General features: G+C 49.7%; 2 protein-coding genes across 8 annotated transcripts; both read right to left on the bottom strand.

The window, feature by feature from the left end:
- Window positions 1-6,870: 6,870 nt before the first annotated feature.
- LOC136506322 (omega-amidase, chloroplastic-like) lies at window positions 6,871-17,914 on the bottom strand. Of its 7 annotated transcripts, none has more exons than XM_066501325.1 (10): window positions 17,607-17,914; window positions 17,393-17,509; window positions 16,573-16,797; window positions 15,887-15,980; window positions 15,526-15,600; window positions 15,134-15,212; window positions 14,812-14,827; window positions 14,615-14,695; window positions 8,200-8,346; window positions 6,872-7,156 (listed from the first exon to the last, which is right to left on the bottom strand). In XM_066501325.1, the coding sequence occupies exons 1-9, from the start codon at window positions 17,826-17,828 to the stop codon at window positions 8,215-8,217; spliced, it is 1,041 nt and encodes a 346-aa protein (XP_066357422.1). In that variant the 5' UTR covers window positions 17,829-17,914; the 3' UTR covers window positions 6,872-7,156; window positions 8,200-8,214. The 7 variants fall into 7 exon arrangements, 6 of the variants coding, with proteins under 6 accessions (XP_066357425.1, XP_066357422.1, XP_066357426.1 ...); XR_010771555.1 differs by lacking the exon at window positions 6,872-7,156 and adding an exon at window positions 14,006-14,249 and having other exon boundaries at window positions 8,210-8,346; XM_066501328.1 differs by lacking the exon at window positions 14,812-14,827 and having other exon boundaries at window positions 6,871-7,156.
- Window positions 17,915-22,278: 4,364 nt separating this feature from the next.
- LOC136506306 (uncharacterized) lies at window positions 22,279-24,004 on the bottom strand. Its single transcript, XM_066501323.1, has one exon. The coding sequence runs from the start codon at window positions 23,705-23,707 to the stop codon at window positions 22,712-22,714; it is 996 nt and encodes a 331-aa protein (XP_066357420.1). The 5' UTR covers window positions 23,708-24,004; the 3' UTR covers window positions 22,279-22,711.

Here is a 24,004-nt window from a genome sequence, read left to right as displayed (position 1 = left end):
GTCCATGAAGTGGTGATTACCAAGATCTGGGTGCCTTTGGCTGAGATTTGAGGGGTTATTTCACCGGGTTGTTTGATAGAGGGGGCTGATAACTCCTCTGTGAACACACCGAGTGAGATATCTGCCCTGTCTGATCCAAGCTTGGCAAGGACATCTGCTGCAATGTTGGAATCCCGCAGGACATGTAGAATTTCTAATCCTTGGAAATGTTTTTCGAGTTTTCGGATTTCCGCACAGTAAGCACCCATGTTTTCTTTGGTGCAATCCCAATCTTTGTTGACTTGGTTGATGACTACTGCCGAATCGCCGTATATGTGTAATCGCTTGATTCTGAGGGTAATTGTCACTCGTAGCCCGTGGATGAGAGCTTCGTATTCTGCTTCATTGTTGGTAGCTTGCCATAATATCTGAAGGACATACTTGAGTTGTTTTCCATCCGGAGAAATTAGGAGGACGCCTGCACCGGCTCCGCCTAGCTTGAGTGACCCATCAAAGTATATCTTTCAATGATCAAGGATGGTGCTTGACACGGGTTGTTGAATTTCTGTCCATTCGGCAACAAAATCAGCAAGGGCTTGAGATTTAATTGCTTTCCGCAGGGTGAAATCGATGTTGAGAGCACCGAGTTCAACCGCCCACTTGGATATGCGCCCTGTTGCGTCTTTGTTGTGTAAGATGTCTCCTAGTGGGAAATCTGTCACCACGGTAATCTTGTGGCTTTCAAAATAGTGACAAAGCTTGGTGAAGTGATCAGTAGGGCGTAGAGTAGTTTTTGCACATGCGGGTACCAGATTTTTGATTCTGACAGTACTTCGCTAATGTAGTATACTGGGCGTTGTACTTTATACACGCGCACTTCTTCTTTTCTTTCCACTACTATCGCCATGCTGACTACAGTAGAGGTTGCCGCAATGTATAGCATCATGTCTTTGTCTTTTTTTGGAGGTGTGAGGATTGGTGAGGATGTGAGGTATGCCTTAAGTTTCTTGAAAGCTTCATTGGCTTCTTCTGTCCACTCGAACTTGTCTGTCTTCTTTAGTAGTTTAAAGAAAGGTAATCCTTTTTTGCCGAGTCTTGAAATAAAACGATTGAGTGCCACCATGCAGCCTGTTAGTTTTTGTACATCTTTTACGCTTCGAGGAGGGCCCATCTCTGTTATGGCTTGAATTTACTTGGTGCTTACTTTGATTCTGCGATGACTGACCAAGAATCCGAGTAGTTGTCCTAAAGGAACTCCGAATACACACTTGTTTGGGTTCAATTTCCACCTCCACTTTTCCAGATTCTCGAAGGTTTGTTTAAAGTCTTCAATCAGTGCATCCGGGTTCTTTGTTTTTACAACCACGTCATCCACGTATGCTTCTACGTTTTCGCAGATCTGATCACCAAGGCATGTTTGGATAGCTCTTTGGTAAGTGGCTCCGGCATTCTTGAGTCCAAACGACATGGTTTTGTAGCAGTAGGCGCCGAACGGAGTGATGAAAGATGTCTTGCTTTGGTCCTGTTCTTTTAATGCGATTTAGTGATATCCGGAATAGCAGTCCAAAAAGGATAATAGGGCAGATCCTGCTGTTGAATCAACTATCTGATCAATGCGCGGTAGCCCGAACGGATCTTTCGGGCAGTGTTTGTTGAGATCTATGTAGTCGACACACATGCGCCACTCGTCCGTATTCTTTTTCTGTACTAGAACTGGGTTTGCTAGCCAATCTGGATGAAGGATTTCTCTGATGAATCCGGCTGCCATTAGTTTTGTAATTTCCTTTTTAATTGCTGCCTTCTTGTCGGGAGAGAATCATCGTAGTCGTTGTTTCACAGGCTTGGAGCCTTTATTGATATCAATTATGTGCTCAGCCAACTCTCTTGGGACCCCTGGCATGTCGACCGGCTTCCAAGCGAAGATATCCTTGTTGTCCCGAAGAAAGTTGGTGAGCGCGAGTTCCTATTTTGCTGATAGGTGTGCACTGATGGTTGCCGTTTTTGAGGGATCACCGGTGCCTAGGTCGATTTGCTTAACGTCGGCTTCTTTTGGTGGTGCTAGGATGGTTGGTCTTTTAGCCGGTATCTCTAGTTCTTCTTGGATTATTTCTGCGGCGATAGTGGCTATTTCTTTTCTTCCATCGTTTGCCTATGCGCTTGCTGCAATTTGAATTGCCTGAACATCACAGTCAAATGCGCGCTTTAAATCACTCTGAAGAGAAAGAACACCGTTAGGCCCTGGCATCTTAAGCAACAGGTACGGATAATGCGGTACTGCCATGAATTTTGCTAGTGCTGGACGCCCGAGGATTGCGTGATATGATGAATCAAAGTCCGCGACTTCAAACTTGATGAACTCTGTGCGGTAGTTCGAGGGAGTCCCAAAAGTAACTGGTAGAGTGATTTATCCAAGTGGCATTGCTGCCTTGCCAGGTACTATGCCATAAAAAGGTGTGCTTGTTGGTGTGATCATCCCGGCGAGTTGTAGTCCCATCTTCCTTAGAGTTTCTGAAAAATGATGTTGAGTCCGGCTCCTCCGTCGATTAGTACTTTCGTAACAGTCATACCGGCGATGGTTGGATCTAAAACCAGTGGATAATGGCCTGTGTTTCCTACGCTGGTCCATTGGTCTTCTCTTGAAAATTGGATTGGATATTCTGACCAATTGAGATATCTTGGTGTAGCAGGTTCTGCCGCCATGATGGTTCGTAACGCTAGTTTTTCTTGATGTTTGCTTCTGGAATCTGGAACCCCGGCAAAGATTACTGCCACTGTCCCTCTGGATTTCTGGAATCCCTTGTCTTTATGGTTGTCTCCTTTTTTCTGATTGTCTTCTTTATTGTTCTCCTTACTATCTTTCTTTGTGTATCTTTCGTTGAAGGTGTAGCAATTTCCGATGGTGTGCTTTCCATTGGGGTGCAGGGGGCAACATATGTTCTCAATGTCGTCATATCTTCTAGGTTTTGAAAACTTCTTTGATTTGTCAGTCATTGCTACTGTGTTGTTCGGACCACGCTTTCTTTCCTGATGTCTATTGTTTTGAGGATTTTGCTTGTCCGGGTTGTCTCTGTCGTTTCTATCCGGGAATCTTTCTCATGTCTTTTCCTCTACAGTAATCATCTTTTTCACTGTTCGTCTGAATTCTTCGTTGTTTCTTGGATTTTCTTTGCAGAAGTCTTGAAATTGCCACCGAGCCATGATTCCGTGAGAGAAAGCTTCGATTACTTCTCATTGTGTGATGTCATGTACTTGAGCTCGTAGTTCGCCAAATTGTCGATAGTAATTTCTGAGACTTTCACCTCCTTTCTGCTTGAGTCCTTTTAACTCTGCGTGGGTGATTGAATGTGTAATAATACCCGCGAAATTTTCACAGAAAGCTCTTTGCAAGTCCTCCCAATTACTGATTGATCCTGGATTCAATTTGTCAAACCATTGAGGTGGCATGGTTTCTAGGGCCATGGGAAAGAATAAGGTTTTGATGTCATCGTCTCCTCCGGCCAACTCAATCGATTGTGAGTAAATCCTGAGCCATTGCTTTGGTTCGGTCTTGCCATCGTACTTGGAGTGGTTGGACGGTTTGAACTTGTGAGGTAGTCGTATGGAAGCCAGTCTGTTTGCGAAACAGAGGAATTTATCATGTGTTCTGGCTTCTGTGTATTCTGATTCAGCGCCCCCTTCTTGCCAACTGTCGTCTTGCTGAGAGTAGTTCTATGTGGCTATCCGAGTAGGTGCTTTGCTTCTGGCCTTTCTTGGTTGTTCGACTCGGTTGTTTTGACTGTGATTTCTTCGGCTCTCTCCGTTGTGACTTCCATTTGGTCCAAGTCTTTCGAAAGCGGACTTCCTTTGATTTTGATCTTCCTGTTCATGGGATGTTGTCTTTTCGTCGTGTGTCTTAAAGACTGTTGATCGGAGAAAGTCTCATAGTTGTTCTTGTTTTTCATTGGGATATGAGGTCGCCCTGAGTTCTTCTAGTGCTTCTCGGATCTTATCGTAGGGTGTATTCGCTGCTCGTCCTTCTTCGACCTCTCATTCTAATTTTCTTCTATTGTACCCGGCTAGGTCTGATTCATATTTGATCCAAGTGTCCTTTCGCTGCTTAGCACGGCGTTGACGTCCTTGTTTCAATTTGTTCTTTCTTTCTCTCGCTTGCCTCTGACTCTCAGTCTCACCATCGTGCCCCTGGATAAATGGTGATATGTTGGATTCAGATTCATCTGAAGACCTCACGTCAGGTACTTCTGGGGGGATCAATGGTGATCGAGGACGACGAATAACGAATACTTCTCTAGCGTGAGTTGTTCTGTCATCGTCATTGATTTTCGTACTGCCAGAGCTGTTGATAACTTCAGTAGAGGTTTCAAGGTCATAGATCGAATCTCCTTCTTGGTAGGGTAGAGTTTTTGTTGTCGTATCGTCGACTAGTTGGGTGTCGTCATCCTCAGGAACGGTACCTGGCCAATGAACGATGCAGTCTTGAGATGTTATAGTTAGAACGAGACCTTCCTGGGCTCCCTTCAGTGGCATTCTGAGCACCGGATCGAGGAATCCTTCGGGACGTCGCCATGTTGTGGAATCCGAACGAAAGAGGACCCGACTTCTTTGAAGTATTCTGAGTGTATTCCGAGTAGTATTCTTGATAGGTTGACGTCATGTTCCGGAGCTTTGTCAGAAAAGAACTCGGTTTTCAGAAAGAACTCGGATAAGACTTTATCTCGGAAACGGAACTTGAGTCTGAATCGGATGCGTGAAGTCGAGGAATCCGAGCTGGATTGGACATTACGAGCTGCGCGAATCTTTCGACAAGCTGATCTGTCGTTGTCGTCGAAATGAAAGAGTCCTGAAGATGATCTGAATCTTCGAGGAGACGGCCTTGGAGCTTGCCATCGTCGCCTGCCTCGCAAATCCATGAACCGAAGATGAAGATTGATCCCTTCGAGAAGATCATGTTGTCGAGGTCCGTCGAGCTCTCGGATGCAAAGTCGTCGAAAGCCCCTATCTGGCGCACCAGCTGTCGATGTTTGACCACCGATAGCCTGCCACGGGGGTACCCGAGGCAGTATGTTTGGGCTTCAGCGTATGCAGAACTCGACGGTTAACGCAAGAGACAGTCGACTTATCCTAGTTCGGGCCCTCGATCTTTGATCGAGTAATAGCCCTACGTCCAGTCGGCGTGAGACTTTGCGTTGAATTGATTGTAAAGTGTTGTGTTGTATAATCGTTGTCTTGAACTCCCGATCCAAGGAGCCCTGCCCTCCTTTATATAGTTAGGAGGTCAGAGTCCTAGTCGGTTTACAATGAGAGTTCTTAATAGGATTACAGAATAATACTACTACTAAAATTACAGGGGAAGAATCCTAGTTAGGCTAGTTCTTCTCCCTTCCTTGCGGGGTATCCCGTGGGTCCCGCACCAACAGGGATACGCTAGTACAGTAATGCTCTCTCTCTTTTCCGAATAGGCAGACACGTATACACTTTTTTTCTCGAATGTGCCATAGGCACGGTTTTCATTAAGTAGAAGTAGAGTTTTACAAATTAAAGCTAGAACGGTAATTTTTTATTACCGATCCAAAGACTGACAGAGATCACACAGTTGTGATTTACAAGAGAAAAAAACTTAGCGACCAAGTGAAGGCTCAAGCCCCCTGGAGACCCTAAGCTCAGCGGCTAAACGGATAAAGAGCGTCGTCCTCGAAGCTAGTGAGGTTCAGCTCGATGGCAACCGGATCGAAGCATGGAGCGAAGAGCGCCTGAAGGGCCTCTATTTTGGAGGGCGACAACGGTGCATCGAAGAGGGCCTTGAGACTGTCCAAAGCCACAGGGTCTGGACCCTGTGGCCTATCTGCGATCCCTAGCTTTTGCTTGAGCACATTTTGTGCTTGGAGAGTCGGGTTGGAGGCCCTGGTCTTAGCTGCCAGCCTCCCACTCCGACGCACCACCCTTGAAGGTGTCTTGGACTTTCTCAGCCTCGACGTGTTGAGCAACGGGGTGTCGAGCGGGATGCATACTCGCGCCTCCAATTGTGCCAACAGGGACTGGGCCCTCGAAATGGGCGGCGCCGTGTTGTCGGCGCCAGGATGGCCAACCCACGTTGGCGCAGAAATGGCCACCTAATCCGCAACGCCGTGCTGTCCCATCCTTGGTGGCATGACTTGCGGCATCTCCAGCTCAGGCGACAACGGTGGTGAAACCGTCGTTAGGGAGGCACCTACCGGAGTAGTGGGGCAGCAAGGCGTTGTTGGTCCTGCTGGCCGGGTCGTGACGAGCGAGGCAGTGAGCTCCTCCAGCATCGGGTCAACCCAAGTAGGAGGCCCCGCGCCCACGCAGGGTTCCAAGACCAGCGGGTCCGGCTCAGGAAAGCAGGCAGTAGCAGCGGTAGAAGCTTCACCCGGCGTCGTCGGAGCGGCTCGTGCCAACCTCCCTAGACGCCTTCGTCGTTGGTGTCGCTGGCCGTCGCTGGCAGTAACGACGCTGTCCGGCACAGTCTCACCAGTGCCACTTGAAGCACCGTGGTCCGCCAGCCGAGCAACGAAGCTGCTGGTGGGGTCACAGTGACCCTCCCTAGTAGCACAGCCGGCTGGTGCAGTGGTTTCTGACGCCGCAGCGTTGCCGGTAGCCTTGCCGCGGTCGACTACATCGTCGCCGTGGATGTCGGTGTTGTGTAGCACTGGCTGTGTCCGGTGTCTCGTCCGCCGCCGTCGCCGCCTTCGGCCGACAGACGCTGGAGCAGACAACGCAGGCGCGGTTGTACCTGTAACAGAACCGACCAATTATACGAAATTAAGTAAGAAAATCATCCGCCAGAGCAGACGATTTAGCAAACTTAAGCCCGTATAACCCGGTAGTCCGTGAAATCACGAAGGATTTCAAACCAACTTCCATTCCAGCCAAGATCGTAATAAGTTTAGCGGTCACCATCACATATTACATAAAAGTTTGCATCTCAGATACATCAGAGTTTAAACATAGTTATTACAAAACAAGTTCGAATAAAAGTAGCGGAAGTCATTTGTTCAAACCACACACACACTCACACGGAGTTTAAATACAGTGCCAGCGAATGATCATCTCCAACAAAAGCATCAGTCGAGACGTAAGGAATGACCATGCCCATGGTCCTAAGCATCACCCATCGCAGGATAAAGGCAATTGATACAGTAGCCGTAATACATCTGCCCATCTGCAACAAGTGGGAATAAAACCCTGAGTACGAGAAGGTACTCAGCTAGACTTACCCGACATAACCGAAAATAAATGACACCAAGGATTATGAAGGGCTTTATAGTAGGGTAGCTGACTCATTTGCAAAAGAAGCATTTTTAGCATTTCAAGAACCTTTCTAAAAGCATTATTGTCAAGTTAATTATTATTAACCTGTCGACTAGATTTGCACCTAAACTAGAGCAAACATGTGATTAAGCAGATAATGATAACCAATGATCATTAAACAACTTCCATAATGTCATATTCATTATAACTGTCTAAGTGTTCCATAAACATTTACTACGATGAAGTAACTCAAGTCAAGTGCTCACTATCCAGGAGCGATGGCGATTCGAATCGATTCCTAACCAGCTGGTGATTTATTCCTTACACAAACCTCACTCACCCGCTAAAGTGAGATATTGATCACCGAGTCAACTATCCAGGAATCTCGAGTTTGCCAGGAACCACATGTACCCGGGGGCCGACCGACTGCACTTTGGTCTTATCATCTCGCCCCCGTGTCCTACCACACCTGCTCCAGCACAGTGCGTTGCGGGCAATCTACTCGGCCCGAATAATCTCCCAGCTTCGCGGTCGGAAGGTACTTTATCCGGCCAGCTAAATGTAAGGCATCCGTTCAACATGACTCGAGGCCCAACAACGGTCGGTCCTTAATTGACACAGACGGAAACACTACAGTCCAAAACTCTGCAAGTCTCCGTCCGGTCTCAATTTCATTTAACACTTAGTTATACCATGACTTCATAGTCATCCAAGCAGATCCAGGTAACCACCTATAGCTCGCAGGTGACAGGAAATCACCCGACTTCTACCGGTCTAAGCTAGCTAAGCATTGACTCGACTTCGAATACCCGGGTAACAAGGATATAGTATAACAAAGGTAAACAAGGTATAATGCAGCAACGGTTGCAAACAACTCCTGAACGTAATGCATCAAATAAAGTAAAGCATTTAATTAAATAATTTCAAACCGGGAGAAAATGCTCCGAGGCTTGCCTCTCTCGAAGGAGCTCAGACGGTGATCGGGGCACTCCGGAAGTTCCTCAACGTCCTCCTCGTCGGCTTCTGGCACTTCCTGCGGCTGCACCTCGAACTGCTCCTCGGGCCCCTCGGGTATGACGACTGGGTTCTCGGTTTGTGATCCTGTATGATGCAATGTGCGTAAGTGCTTATGCAATCGGTGCATCGGATGAGATGAATACAATGGATATGTTTAAATGCAAGATAGTCAACATCATCCAAGAAAATATACTACAAGCACATGTCATCTACTGCATTCTCTTCTACTACTAATATGTTAAGTCAACACATCTTATTAAATGCTTCAACGATACACCAAAGCTAACATTATTAACTAACTTGCATTAAAGATGATTATTTTATTTCATTTTAAACTAGGGCTACAACAGCGACCTATATTTCTGGTGCTTATAAAAATCTAAGAAAATTACAGTAGCATAGTACTACTCTAAGTAGACTACCATAAAATTTTCATAGCGTTTGGATAAGTAAAATAGTCTACACAAAAATGACAAGGCATGGCAGGATTATGAACATAAAAATACTTTGAACTGTGAAAAGTGTCAAACAACAAAGTTAGTATTTTTCCTAGGTTCTTCATAGCATACAATGACTGTACAAAAATTATCACATGTATGTTTTATACAAAGTTTGCTCTCTAGCTAAAATAACAAAAATCAGCCATTAAAGGCACTTGAACTACACCTCAAAATTTTCCCACAGCACATGTATGAAACATATTTTTCCTAGGAAGTACATTACATAATAATATTAACAAACTTGGAAATCATATTTTTCTGAAGCCTATAGATTTTTCTACACATTTTTCAAGTTATCAGCAATATACATGATTAAATAAAGTTCTACAGAAAAGTATCCCAAAAATGACATGCAATAATTTTCCCAAGTAGATCTGATGATAAGGAACCTAGACAAATTTATTTCAACAGATTTGGAGCAAATTTGAGTACCCAAACATTTTCCAAACCATTTCTATTTTCAATTAATAAAGAAAAATGAAAAACAATTCATTCAATCGCTACTGGGCCAGCCCGCTGGATTTCATCGGCCCACTGCCACTTTTGGCCTGCGCGGCCCGAGCGCAAGGGAGGGGGAAGACGGCCCAGCAGGGCGTCGGCCCACGGCCACTCGGCCTGGCTGGCTGAGGCAGAGGCCACGCCGGCGCTTGCGCTGGCGCGGCGGCGCGGCTCGGCCACGAGGCCGGCGGCCATCTCTGGCCGAGACAAGGCGAGCTAGCGGGTGCATGCGATGTGCGAGAAGATGGCGAATGCGGTAGGGTAGCTAGGCGGGGCTGGAGAAGAGAAGGAAGGTGACTTCCATGGCGGCCGAGCACGGCGGCGCCATGGCCGTCGGTGGCGGGGCTTGAGGCAGCGCTACCTGGGCTCGGCAGTCGGCGCAAACGCGAGCACGACTTGAAGGAGAGCGAGGCGGAGCTGCGAGCGCGTGCTTGCTGGCCGAGGTGGAGGAGCCACGGCGGATTTCGCCGGCGGGTGCGTGGGCGCGGCGAGAGGCAGAGTTGGGGCGCTTGGCTCTGGCGGAGAGGAGAGGCAGCGCGGGAATGAGCCAGCGAGCGCACTGGCTTCGGCAGGTGTAGGCGGGCGCGTGGGCGCGGGCGCAGGCCGGCTGCGACGTGCGGTGGCGTCGACGGCGCATGGCCGCCATGCGGCGGGCAAGCTCTGCCGTGGTCGGGCGCGCGGCGCGGCGCGTCAGCGGGCAGGCGCGCGGAGGCAGGCCAGGCGCGACGCGGCGCTGGGCTGGGCCGAGCGAGGCGAGGCGCGCGCGGGAGGCTGGCTGGGCCGACTTCGACCGTGGGCCAGAAGTGAGGCGGCGGCCCACGAAGGAGAAAAAGTCCTTTTCCAAATATATTTTCAAGGAATTTTTACATGCCATCTTTCAAATATTATTTTGAGCAAGAAAATGACATCTTTTGAAAATGTACCAAAAATGAAAGTTGATTAGAATTTAATTTTCTACAACTTTGCTTTTATGACCACAGCCAAATTCTTTCTAGATTTTGAATTGTAAAATCAAAATCCATGTTTAACTCAAAACCCTAATTTTCGGGAAATTACTTTGGAAGCAAAATTTTGAATTAATTTGAATACAAACCTTGCTCCAAAAATTGGACTAAATAATCCTAGATGATTTACAATAGTAGCCAAACATGTTTTACTAATCCTAGCAAGCAAAATCAGGGCAAAACAATTCTAACAAAGGTATGCAACATTCAGGTTTCACAACATGTTTCAATTGTTTCGAAGCAGTGTTTCAATTGTTATTTACATGATTAGGCATGTATGATTAGGATGCTTGATGATGCATGATATGTATGATTTGCAGTGACTAAATGCAGGCATAACACCGGGGTGTTACAGTACCCGCCTCCACCGGACCACCGTTGGCGGGTGGCCGAGTGACTGGGGTAAGGTCCCGGGCAAGCAGTCGTGGCCGGCCGCGTATACCAGCAGTTGTAGGAGGCCTCCGCCGCTGACCACCACCGTCCACTGGTCGAGCACGAGGCCGCTTGCAGTCCCTGGCCAGGTGATGTAACTCATGGCAGTGCAGGCATCTCGGCGGCAGACAACAGGTGGCAACCCTGTGGGTGTATGACAAGCAGTAGAGGCACCTGTCGCGTAGCGTGTCTTGGAGGCGACGATGTCGATGACACCAACCCCGGAGGTCATTGGCAACAACCTGCTAAACCTGACGATGGTACTGCGAGGCTAAGACGCCCAGCACCTCTTGCCACCCATCACGATCCGGCGAGGAGGCCCTTCGGTAGGGGCCAAGCCGGTTGTGTAGTAACCCCACCGCATCCGCCGGAGATGCCCTACGCGATGGGTGCGACGAGGAGACGGTGGGGTGTGCCGGGAGCTAGGCCTGACGTGTTGGCACATCGGCGTCAGGTGCGGTGGACCTGCAGCGAGGACCCAGCCGCTGGTGCACCGAAATCCGCTCCATAGCCCGGGTCTCCGTCGTCGGAACGGAGCGATGAGTCCTAGGATCGACGTTCGGCCTCGCGTGCCTTGGTCGACGACGCCCATGCACGGAAGCCTCGTTCGCGCCTGATCGACTAGGCTGGTGACGCCTTCCCTTGCGCCTGTGCCTGTGCTTGCGGCACCCAAGATCCGCATCGGGTGCGGAGAAGCGGCGCCGGTGGGTTTCGGGGAATCGCTTTCCGAGTCTGAGGTGAGCCGACACACGCCGGGCCACGCCAGAGCCACCCGCAATCCTCTCCCCACGGGAAGGAGCACCGCAGGGATCGCGCTGCTGCCTCCTATGACGAGACCGCAAAGAGCACCTAGCAAGCGTGCGACCACCGCCAGGACTGCCCCCTAGAGCGGGAGCCTGGGACGGCACCGGCTCCCTGACCGGAGAAGGTCCCCGCGGTTACGGCCTGCGGACCGCGTCGAGGTAGGGAGTTGGTGAGGCCATCAGCGTGGGCTCGTCGTCGTAGTCGTCGCGGAAGCCATCGTCCGCCCACCGACGGAACTTGGAGCAGCCCTCCGATGCACCGCTAGGGTAGAAGGGTGCGGCATCGGGAGAGAGGGGCGAGCCATGGTGGCTGGAGGCGGAGCAGGGCACCGGATCCATCGACGGGTCCAGGATCTGCTGATGCCCAAATTCACAGGGTGCACGAGATGCAGCCGGCGGCGGCAGCGGGCCATAACGCTGGGGAGAAGCCCATGGAGGTGGAGAGGCACCCAGAGGCGGGGATGGGGCCTTGGCCACCGGATCTGGTCATGGGGGTCGTGGGTGCCGGATCCGGCTCCACCGACGGCGGAAATGGCGCAGCGGCCTCGCACGTGCTGTCCCCCGCGCGCGACTGGGCAGGGGAGGGGAGGGGAGGGGGAGGAGGAGGCGGGTGCCAAGGCCAGGGTGGGCGCCGACGTCGACGGCGGTGGCGCGGGGGTGGCCGCCAGGGGCAGGCGGATTGGAGTCACAGAAAAGGTGAAGTTCCTCTCTAGACACGTATACACTCACACTCAAACTTTTTGGGATATGAGCAACTCTGAAAGAGAGATGGTCAGTTTGGTGGAAGATAGGTACATGCTCAAGAAATTGCAAACAAAATCTATGTTCTGGTGAGTCCGAAACGATAGATATCGATTCAGCAATGGCACAAAGATCTACAATTTAGAACGATGGGAATAGTTCACAAGTTTCTCTAGTACTGTGGCTGCTGAAGTGCTGATGGCCAAACAAATGGGAGGATCCATTGCCACATCAGCTCTAGGTCGCGCACAAGCTAGTTCAAACTTCAAACAGGTAGGGCCCAAAGGGAAATCGGAGCAAATCACTCGTTTATCTTTGTTTCATTGAGAGAGGTTTTCTTCGTACGATCGAACAAGATGCCTGACGAGTGAAGGAAAAGTATATTGATAGCGATCTACAAAAATAAATGGAATATTTAAAGTTGTACTAATTACCGGGGAATTAAGTTGATGAGCCATACTATGAAGCTATGGGAGAGAGTTATCGAGCATCGTTTGAGAGCAATAACGTGGGTCTCTATGAACCAATTTGGTTTCATGCCCGGAAGGTCAACCATAGAAGCCATTTTTTTAATAAGACAAGTTATGGAGCATTATAGGAAGAAGAAGAACCTACACATGATTTTTATTGACTTGAAGAAGGTTTATGATAAATATCAAGGAATATTATGTGGTGGGCTTTGTACAAACATAAAGTCCCGACAAACTACGTCGAGCTCGTTAAGGATATGTACAACAATATTGTGACTAGTGTTCGAACAAATGATGGAGACACGGATAACTTCCTGATTAGGATATGACTACATCAAGGGTCAGCTTTGAGCCCTCATCTGTTTGCCTTAGTAATGGATGAGGTCACAAGGGACATACAAGGGGACATCTCTTGGTTTATGCTTTCCGCAGATGATGCAGTGCTAGTTGATGAAAGTCGGACAGGAGTGAATCAGAAACTATAGTTATGGCGACAGACTTTGGAGTCCAAAGGTTTTAGACTCAGTAGAACTAAAACTGGGTATATGAGATGTGACTTCAGCACTACTCGAGAGGAGGAAGATATCGGTTTGGAAGGTCAAGTAGTGCTTAGGAAGGATACCTTTCGATATTTAGGATCAATGCTAAGAGAGACGAGGATATTGATGAAGATGTTAGCCATAGAATCAAAGCAAAGTGAATGAAGTGACGTCAAGCATCTGGTGTCTTATGTGACAAAAGAGTACCATAGAAGCTAAAAGACAAGTTTTATAGGACGATGATTAGACCTGCTATATTGTATGGTGTAGAATGTTGACCTACGAAAAGACGACATGTTCAACAGATAAGTGTCGCGAAAATATGTATGTTGCGTTGGATTTGCGGTCATACAAGAAGGGATCGAGTTCAGAACGATGATATACGTGATAGATTAGGGGTAGGACCAATTGAAGAAAGGCTTGTCCAGCACCGGTTGAGATGGTTTGGACATGTCCAACGGAGACCTTCAGAGACACCGGTGCGTAGTGGAATACTAAGCCATGATAGTAACGTGAAGAGAGGCAGAGGAAGACCGAAGTTGACTTGGGTAGAGACAATAAAAGAAGACTTGAAAGGATAGAATATACCTAAAGACTTAACCTTAGATATGAGTGCTAACAGCTATTCACGTGCCTGAACCTTGATTGCGTCTGCTGGGTTTCAACTCTAGCCTATCCCAACTTGTTTGGGACTTAACGGCTTTGTTGTTGTTATTGTTCAAGTAATCAATTTATTTGGCAACTTGAGACACTTACACTGAAGGTACAAATTATAGTCGCCTTACTCCGTCCTCTCCACCTTCACACATCAGGTTGATCGATCTCTGGACAGTAGACAGGGCATGGACATGCATCTCACGAACGAAGTAGAGTCAACTGCTCTTCTGCTTCGTCACAGGCTGACAGCTGCATCCAGGCTCGCTACTGAGAACCCAGTCTCTGGACATCTACCAGCTGATAGAGATCGCCACGGCGTTGGTGTTGCAGAGGAAGAAATTGCCTGGAGAAGATTTGCATGACCCCATTCAACCAAAGGTACGATATATAAGACTATACTGGAAGCCTAGAATTTCACTCTGCTCCTCTGCTCAATCAGTGAATAGTCAATATCTGCTATTACAGTCACCTCCTCATGCTCAGTTGTTGCAATCACCTCTCCAAACTAGCAGTATGCAAATGGTTAGTTATGGTGTGACATATCTTTACTAGCGTACAGCTTTCAGATTGTTGGCAAAAAATCACAAGAGGTTTTATCAGAAACAAAAGTAGCTTTGTGGTGGTGCAGAGTCTTAGTCTGGAAGCTAGATAATTAGTGGTTACTGACAGAACTAAAGGGCAGTAAATGGAAATCTCAGGTCAACTTACAGGTCCAACAAGAGTGGAGTGTCCCCAAGCAACATAACCTGCACTGGTATCTCGAGCTGGACCGCATGTTGCAACAAACAGCTGGCACCAAACAGTTGATTAACATTCTCTAAAGCATAAAACTGGCAAAACAAATGCCAAATGAAAGTTGAAGTCAAGGAAAATGAAACACCAGCACACAAAGAAGCGCTGTATACCTGGTTGTCTGCAGCTCTGGCATTGGAGAAATGATGTCATTAGTACATGGGAAAGAAAAGTAGTGGAGACATTTCAGATATAAAATTACAACAACAACAAAGCCATTTAGTCCCAAGCAAGTTGGGGTAGGCTAGATTTGAAACCCAACATGAGCCCCTAGTCACGGTTCAGGCTTCAGATATAAAATTACCCCCCAAGAATTATGAGGAGTTCTGATCGAGGTTTTGACTAGTTTTGCACAAATAAAAGTAGCGAGCAGTTCATCTTGCTATATTTCCCTTGCATAATTACCAAAACTTGAGGTTCAAAGTCATTTATTACCTCGCCCTTTGCAGCAACTCCCAGTGCAGTGGTCCAGTAGTCATGTTGAATGCACCAGGATAGCACAACAAATGAGCACCTGCAGTTAGTGAAATGAGCTAAGTCTGTTTCGTCAGTTTCAATATTTTTCAAATTATCAGAAAATAGTAGTAGTAAGCTGTAAGTATGTGTTCACAATTGTTAGTATAACTGAAAATCTGAAAATTTTAATCAAACAGAAAAGAATCTGAGACTAAGTGTCTATCCATGTTACATGTCAAGTAGGTCAGAAGATGACATGGTCCAAATACGGCACATACCACAGCGTCTTTAAGAAGTATAATACTTTACTTCATCAAGTTACAGCTTAACAGAGACCACTACACTGAAAAACAAACACGAGGAACTCGTACCTCTTGCAGCATACAACATTGCTAATTCCTGGAAACGGATGTCATAACATATACCGATACCAATGCGCCCGACATCTGAAAAAGAAATCAACAATGCCATTAGAATATAAGCAAGACTTAAGCAACACAAACAAAAGGCATCATAAAACTAAGTAACACCAACATAGTATATAGAAAGCTATAGCTTGAATGTAACTATCCCAGTCATCAAACTCGTAAGACCCAATTCAAATGACCTAAACTCAAAATGAGAGATACATGGATAGCCAAATATTAGGCTTGCAATAAAAAAATGGATGGCCTGATATTCTCTTATCATACATGCTTCATTAGCTGTAGACAGCAGATTAATTGGACAAACCTGTGTCTACAACAGTAGGGCTCTGCCCAGCAGTAAGAGTCTTTGATTCCTTGAAAGTGATCTTTCCTGGAATGTCAATGTCGAAAAGATGGATCTGCAGGTGCACAAATTTTCATTGTCAGAAAGCACTAGGAATGAACTAAACTTCCTACTCATAGAGCACAGTGAAAGGAAAAGAGGGCATAAATATGACGGGAGCAAGCAAATCAGAACCGGAATTTCAGTGTCGACCACAATGTGATCAAACTTACTACTCTATTGATCACACTCAAAAGTAAAAGAAGGCATAAATGCCACGGACATGATCTAATATGCATCTGTCAGCACTGCGGCATGTTCAGTGCTCATGATGAGGCTGGACTCATTGAGGTACTGTTGGGAGCTGGTATGATGGGGGATAGATTTGACTAGGGGGAGAGATGTCCCCCTGATTTTCATCTTAAGAAGCTGGTGCCGTGACTCGAACCCGGGCTGGCTCAGCCAACCACTTCTTTGGCGTGTTGTGATGACCAGTTGCACCGTGAGAGTGTTGGCATGATGGGGGATAGGATACAACATTAATTTGGTATATACAATTTTCTCATGATAATGTCTACACAGTAAACCATAGCTTCTCATCAAATCTAATCTTAGCAAATATAGTGCAATGGAAAACTGTACTCCAGCTACAAGAAGTTTGAACATACCTTTCTATGTTTACCCTTAAGCTGGCCATCTGAACCAAAGACACAGCATGTATTGTATAAGTTGTTGCCAGAACGTTCAGCTATGGACCCACCAACAAGAGTGATTTGTAAGCTGCAAGCAACCTCCGACATCATTGAAAATGAAGGGGCTGCATCTCCGCCAGCTTCAATGTCCTCGGCGTACTCTGGAAAACTGTCATTTGAATACGGACCATTCCATATCTCCTACAGGCAATAAAAAATAGCTGCAGGTCAATGCAAGAACCAACATAAGCAAAGATAACATTTCTGAAGCATGGCCTTATAAGAGAATATGCATATATGTGCAAATTTACAATGAACAAGGTGAGAAATTTACTAATGTCTAAACCTAAAGACCTGGCTGTTGAATGAAACACTTGAGTTGTGTCCAAACCCGAACCAGGATTTATGCTACCACAGCCCAACCCACCCCTGAAAATTTGCTTTACTGTCATTTCCATAATGAATTTTATGCTTTTAGCTAAAAAAAGGTTTGCAATCCTGGTGTCATCACTAATCGGCCCACAGGAATAGCTAGCTTGGTTATGTAGCATTTCATGGAAATAGCACAGTGAACACTACCCCATGTCCAATGATGCACTCCTCTGCCAGAGGACGACAGTAGCCATCAATGAGTGTAGCTAATACTGTGGACAAGGGACGCACCCATGAACAATCGTCAAATGATTAGACAACAACGCGATCAATATCAACCGAAATACCGTTCCGCTTGGAATTCAACCAGACATCAATACCATCAGAACAGATGGTAACATAAGGCATGTTATCAGAGACTCACGGGGAGGAGCACGAGCTTGGCGCCGTCGGAGGCCGCCTTCTCGATGGCCGCGCGCGCGTGCGCGATGTTGCGACTCTTGTCCGCCGTCACCGAGAGCTGGCACAGCGCCACCTTGAACTGCGGTCACAGAAGAAAACTCGGCACGAGGTCAGATCAAAGCCCCGACCTGCATCAGAAGCCAAGCCCGAAGGAATCCGAACCGGAAGGGCGTCACCTTGGAGAGCGGCGGGGTCAGGAGCTCGAGGGCGGGAGGGGAGCGCGCCTCCTCCGGGCGGAAGGAGGAGTTGGGGGCGGAGGCCATGACGGCGACGCGGCAGAGTGGGAGGCGGGAGGGGCAGGAGACGCGCGCGCGGCCCGCGCAGAGCTTTAGACCTGGGGCGAGGAGCGCGGCGGCTGTGGATGTGGCTGCTGCTGCTGCTGCGGCTGCGGCTCTCATCTCATGGGAGGTGCCGTGGCGGCGTAGATAGTAGTATAGCGGGTAGCGAGGAGGCAGCGTGAGTCGCGACGGCGACCGGAACCGGAGTTGTTGGCGGATGGATGGGTATCAGCAGCTTGTGGGCCCGGTTTGTCAGTGGGATGTGCCCGCAACGTTTGGTGGTGTGGCAGTGGCACAGCACTTTTGGTGCCCGGTTTGACGGGAAAGGCCCTGCCGGCCGGCGCCACCAACGGATGTCCATGCCAATCTGGTCGCCGGCCGATCGTCGGCGGCGTCTGCGCCGTCGTGTGGCTCGGCTCATTGTCCTGTGTCTCGTGAATTTCCATCTCCACATTGGAACGTTTCTGAGTGGTCTGGAGAATTGGCGTTGGCCGAGTTCGAGCCGGCCTGCTCGACGTAGCAGCTGGTTACGTTCCGTGTTGCGGCCAGTAGGTGGAGCAGTGTCGCAGAGGCACAGTGCACCGCCAGAGATCGGCCCAGCCCAGGGACGCTTCTCCAAACACTTACAGCGGCCTAGTTCTCACCAGGGCCGCGGCCCGTGGGCAACATGACGAGTTTATCGCTGATCAAAATGGGCCTCCATGAGATTCAGCCGAACTGGCCTCTTTTTGCAGGTTTCAGCACAACAGAAACGGTAATGCTCAGGGGCGGGCTTCCGACCGACCGGACGCCACCTTTTTGGGCCTGCGCGTTACTATATTAGCCCAACAAGCTTGCCTCTTTATACGTGTCCCCCGTCTCTCTCAAAAATATCTCTTTACTTGCTTACGTCATTCCGTGCTTTTCTGCGCCGTGCAGCTGTCCGCGTCGCCCCACTCTACATCGCCGCCGTGCCCAACTCCCCACGCACCCCTATCCTGCGTCGTGCTGCCCCTCTCCGCCTTGCCTATCGTGGCCATCCCTCACTGGGCCGCACCCTCTCCGGCTCGCCGCTGCGGGATCCTCCGCCGCACCCCAATCTATGCTCGCCCGTTGCAGCCACGGCGTGACCGCGCCACCAGGAGAAGGTCGTTGTCGGCTGGGACAACGTCTTCTGCGATTGGACACCACGACAGGAAGAAGCACATGTTGCAAACGGTATGTATGAAGTGTTTTAGATGTGTTTCAAATGTGTGTTGCAAGTGTTTCATGTAGATGTTGCGTAAGTAGACCGGGATGTTGCATATGTTGCAATGGTTGTACACGAATGTTGCAAGCCTTTGTTCCTAATATTTCATCTGTTTTTCGAGACGTATGTTGCAAGCGTGTTTATTTCGATGTTGCATATGTTTCACACACATGTTGCAGTTGTTTATCTGGATGTTGCGTACGTTTTTACAGTGGTTTTTAAGTGTTTTTCAGGTGTTTTTGCAAGTGTTTCAAATACATGTTTCAAGTGTTTCGTCGACGTATGTTGCAAGTGTTGCATCTGGATGTTTCGAAAGTAGATCGGATGTTGCATCTGCCTCCTCGCTTTTCTGCTGCCTCGCCTCGGTGTCTCCTCCTCCTCCCGGCGTCGGGCTAAGCATCCGCCTCCCCCTCCCCGTCTTCTCAATGCTGGTAACATTCAGGGCGGCGTGGGCTCTGCGTGGGTGCGCAAAATGGTGCGGGAAACGATCTGCATGAGACTTCCGGGCACTAGCAAGCCCGTAAAGAAAAAGGTACTAAATTTCTCTAAAAAAAGAAAAAGGTACAAAAATACTCACCTCCTCTTAAAAACAGTAAATCAATAGATTTTTTTTTGAAATATGTGAAATACGAATATTTATGATTATAATAAGTATCATTAAATTTTATAGAATATATAATTATGGTAAACCTATTTAAAACGGAAATATAATACTTCCATTATTCTTGGGATGAAGATAGTACCAGTGGAGGAGGAAGCCAGAAACTTGCCTGCGGTCGTTGTTGGGCGCCTGGGCGGGGTGTCCCGCACGCTGAAAAAAGAGAGAAAGCGGTACTCCGTAATAATCTGCAGACCTGGTACAGCGTACGTTATCATCGGAACTCAGAAGTTAATGAATATGGACGACATACTGGCCAAGCTAACAGTTCCATTAATGTTAGCATGTTAACCATTCCAGACACGATAATTAGGAACTACAGTACCAGTAGCAGTCGAGAAAAATGAGGTGCAGAGGTTCAGACTTCAGAGAGGACGTGACGTGAGACTTGACACCTGCTGCAAGAGCAAGGCGCGGGGGAGGGAGTTGGTTTGAGCTAACTGTCAATCTGTCATGCCGTGACTTCGTCATTGACATGAACAGCAGTACACCACACATTAGTCATGAGATTAGCACAGCTTTAAAGTCAAGACGCTACACGCCAGGGCGAGGATAATGAAACTGTTAAACTGGTATACTGGTACCGTCTCCGGCCAGGTCCTCTTCCGTGTGGACGAGGCACTCGAAACAATGACTCTGGATGTTCCACACACTTATTACACTAACTCAGTAGTAATTGGTTGTTCGGCTGATAGTTTTTGCAGCTGATAAATCAACTGATGCTGTTTTGTTGTGAGAGAAAAATATTGTACCACGACTGATAAGGATAAGTTAAGCGAACAAAGATCTTTGCCTTGATTACCGCGCAATTTCCCAAGCATTAAAAAAAGTGCACCGTGGAATTTAAGTGCGACGTTTGACACGATCCGCGACAGTGCCACGTTTGCACGTCACCGTAAACCTTCAATGAGTGACAGCGACAGAGGCTTCGTTATGAGTCTTTTGGGCTAGCCGCTCGCCTTGCCCTTCGCTCCAAGGAGACAGGAGGAACTCATCAATCAACGACCTCGATGCGTGGCTTGTTTTGCTCCCTTTTTATGCCGTTTTGCACTGTTTGTTGTTCTAGTCGCTGGCGTCAACATTCGTGGTCGGTTGCCTGATGGCGCTGCAAACCAAGATAGTCTTTGCCGTCTAGAGGTTGCTCCTCTGCTAGCCGCCTAGCCACGTCGAACAACCGAGAGCTGCCGACTCCGTAGAGCAGTTCTCTTTGGAAGAAGCGTGCGTGCGAGCGTAGCGTGTGGCTTCTGTCTTTTTAACGACCAGGGAGCGGAGATGTGAAAGCGTTAAAAGCAAGGGTTTTCAGTATTTCACCGGAATATCCTAGAATTTTAGTAGATCATACCAAGCTGAAACAGTACCGACTTATTTACACTATAAAAAGGTCGTAAAATTAGTCTAATTAGATAGGAATGCTGATACGACGATCTGATATTTGTCAAATTAAAAAACTATTTGTGGATGAGACCATTAGAGGCAGGAGGGACCAGATGGCAGCCAAATCCAGGACCGGGTGCAGCCTCCTGATTCGGAGCACGCGACAACTGATCCGTCGTTACCTACTAGAGTTCGTAGCCTATCAATCGAGCCGAGGCAACGCGACGAGGAGAATCCAACCATCCGCACAAACAAGCCAATCATTCCCCGCACCGCACCGCCGGCCATACGCCCATACCTTAACCATACCGGTGACCAGGCCCAGGCCCAACGAACCGCACGGAGCCGGATCTGTGGCCAGAGAGCGACGCGCGCGCGCGCGCCCGGGCCCGGCCGTTAGGCGTCAGCTCGCGCCACGCCACGGCCCCCTGCTGCCCCCACCCCGCCGGGCCCGATCAGGGACGCCTGGTTCGGAGGGGAAGGACCGGAGCTGACTGTGGCTGGACTGCGGCATCCTGGCCCGCGGCACACGCGAAAAAGTCTCAAACCCCCGTGCCCTTGACCTGGACCTGATCCTGATGACACGCTAGCGATTGCCAAATAGGAGGTGATCTGCAGTTGCTGCTTCTTTTACGCATCATGTGAGTGTAGACGACGGCCAGGTTTCTCGAGGCTTCTCCGATCGATCTAACGAGTCAAACAAGCGCCGGCGCGTGTTTGAGAAATGGGGAGCACAGCTTATCATACGCAGCCTAGGCCTAGCAAACATCACCACCTGCCGCCTGATCTATACAGGTGTTCATATCCGAATTTCTTTCGCTATCATGCTGTCATACTCGGGAATTTCTAGAGCCTTTTTAATCACCCACCAAAGTCCTAGAGCTTTTTTTAATCCTCCAATGTCAAGCACCCTGTCTTCTGAAGTAACCGAATTCGAATCCGTCGCCACTTCACCAGTGGAGTGGAGTGGACTGATCTATAGTGCGACCTTAACTTTTCTCGCGTCTCCAGCTCCTTCTTTTCTTTCTCGTGTCCAAGGTTCCGGGAATCCGGAAGGAGAGGTTCATCGAAGCGCGGTACACCAGCCTACAGCAACAGCAAGCCGATGGATAAGGTCCGGTGGGATGGACATCTTCGCCCTCGCTGTCCCGGGCCAAGCTCCACTCCACTCCCCGGGTACTACGCAGAACGAAGCGAAGAAAATGGCGAAAAGAAGCGACGCGACACGGCGACAGCAAGAGCGCATCGAGTCTTCCATTCCATGAAGCAACGCCGTAACAGCGACGCAGCTAGAGCAACAGCACTGGCACTAGGCAAAACAACAGGATTCAATGCTGACATATGTGCAACACATCGGAGTACTGTAGTTGACAGGGAAATCGACGCAAGTTTTGGATAGAAGTTCTTCATTTCACACAAGTTTTCATCATCATCAGAAGCAGCAGCATGGCCACAGCAAAAGCCAGCAAAATTTTTGCATCCTAAAACCCCTTCTAGTTCTTCTTCTTCTTCCTGCCCACCCTCTATAGCGCCGGATCTAAGAAAACAAAAACGACGGCAAAATAACCTGATTTTTTAGCAATATGTACAAGAGAGAAGAGAGGATCCTATTCACAATCCAACCCCCCATCTCCATGGATCGATCGCCTCGACCTTCGACTTCGAGGACGGCGGACACGCGGGCGATACGGTAGAGTCGCTTGACGAGATCGTTACGCTTAACAAGGACGGCGAAAGAAGGATCTAGCCCAAGGAGCCCTCCTTGGCGGAGAGCCGCTTGAGGAACTCGTAGGTGGTCACCATGGTGGCCGCGGACAGCGACATGGACCCCCACCTGGGCCCGAGCCCGCGGTAGCACGCCGCCCAGCCGCCCTCCTTGAGCAGCCCGCGCACGGTGCTCGCCAGCGTGGGCCGCGCCGCCGCGTCGGCCTCCATCACCTGCAGCCGCGTCTTCACGGTGTCCAGCGGCATGGTCACCAGCGCCGCGGCGGCCCCGGCCACGGCCGCGCTCGCGCCCTGCACGGCCATCAGCGAGGCGCAGCTCTCGGAGCGCTCGGTCCCCACGGCGCGCCACAGGCACCGCTGCGCCACGGCGTAGGTCGACCACCACACCGCGTTGGACGGCGCGTAGGTGAGGATGGAGAGGCCGAACCCGCGGTAGAGGCCGCGGACGCCGTCGGCGAGGAGGATCTTCCTGAAGGCGTCCGCGCCGCCGCGGTAGCGGCAGGAGGCCGGGGTCTGGACCATCAGCCGCTGGCTGATGACGTCCACGGGGGTCCACACCACCTGCGCCGCGACGGCCGCGGACACGCCCGCCGCGGCGGAGGCGGCGGCCGACGCGGCGGGCTCGGACACGCCCAGCCGGACGGTGGCCGACCCGACGGAGCTCTTGGTGGCCTCGAGCGCCGCCATGTAGAGCGCGCGCGCGGGCACCGTGCCGGCCAGCGACGCGCCGAACCCGCGGTAGAACCCGCGCAGGCCGTCCCGCCGGAGGATGGCGGCGGCCGTGGCCGTGGCCGCTTGCGGCGGCGGCGCCACCTGCAGGTGCGTCTTGACCACCACGGCCGGGTACAGCGCCGCGGACACGCCCGAGAAGAGCGCCGCGCCCAGGACGAAGAACCGCGACTTGTCGAGCATCTCCCAGTTCACCTCGGCCGGTAGCCGCCGGATCTCTTCAGCCGCTGCGGCCGCTGCCGCGGCGCCGCTCTCCTCCTCCATGTCCACAGCACCGAAGCTCATCGTTTCCTCCAGTACTGCTTCCTTCCTAGTATCAGCAACTCTCGCTTACCAAAACTCCAAAACCCAATCGAACCTCGCGAGGCAGCAACTCAGGCCAGCACCACCAGATGCACCACCATCTCGGCCCTGCAGATCCTACTCCGGCCAGCGACACGACAGAAGCTCCTCCTCCGACTCCGATGAGCAGAATTGCAGAAACCCCAACCGAGGGCAGAAAAGAGGAGCGCTCCGGATCCTCGAAGCGGAAAAAGGTAGTAGTGTGAAGCAGCGCGGAGTGTGCGATTCTTTGGGATCCCG

This window comes from Miscanthus floridulus, chromosome 1, assembly GCF_019320115.1.
Source record: "Miscanthus floridulus cultivar M001 chromosome 1, ASM1932011v1, whole genome shotgun sequence".
Taxonomy (NCBI): Eukaryota; Viridiplantae; Streptophyta; class Magnoliopsida; order Poales; family Poaceae; genus Miscanthus; species Miscanthus floridulus.
The sequence above is the reverse complement of the archived record's forward strand: the minus strand, read 5'-3'. Positions and strand labels throughout refer to the sequence as shown.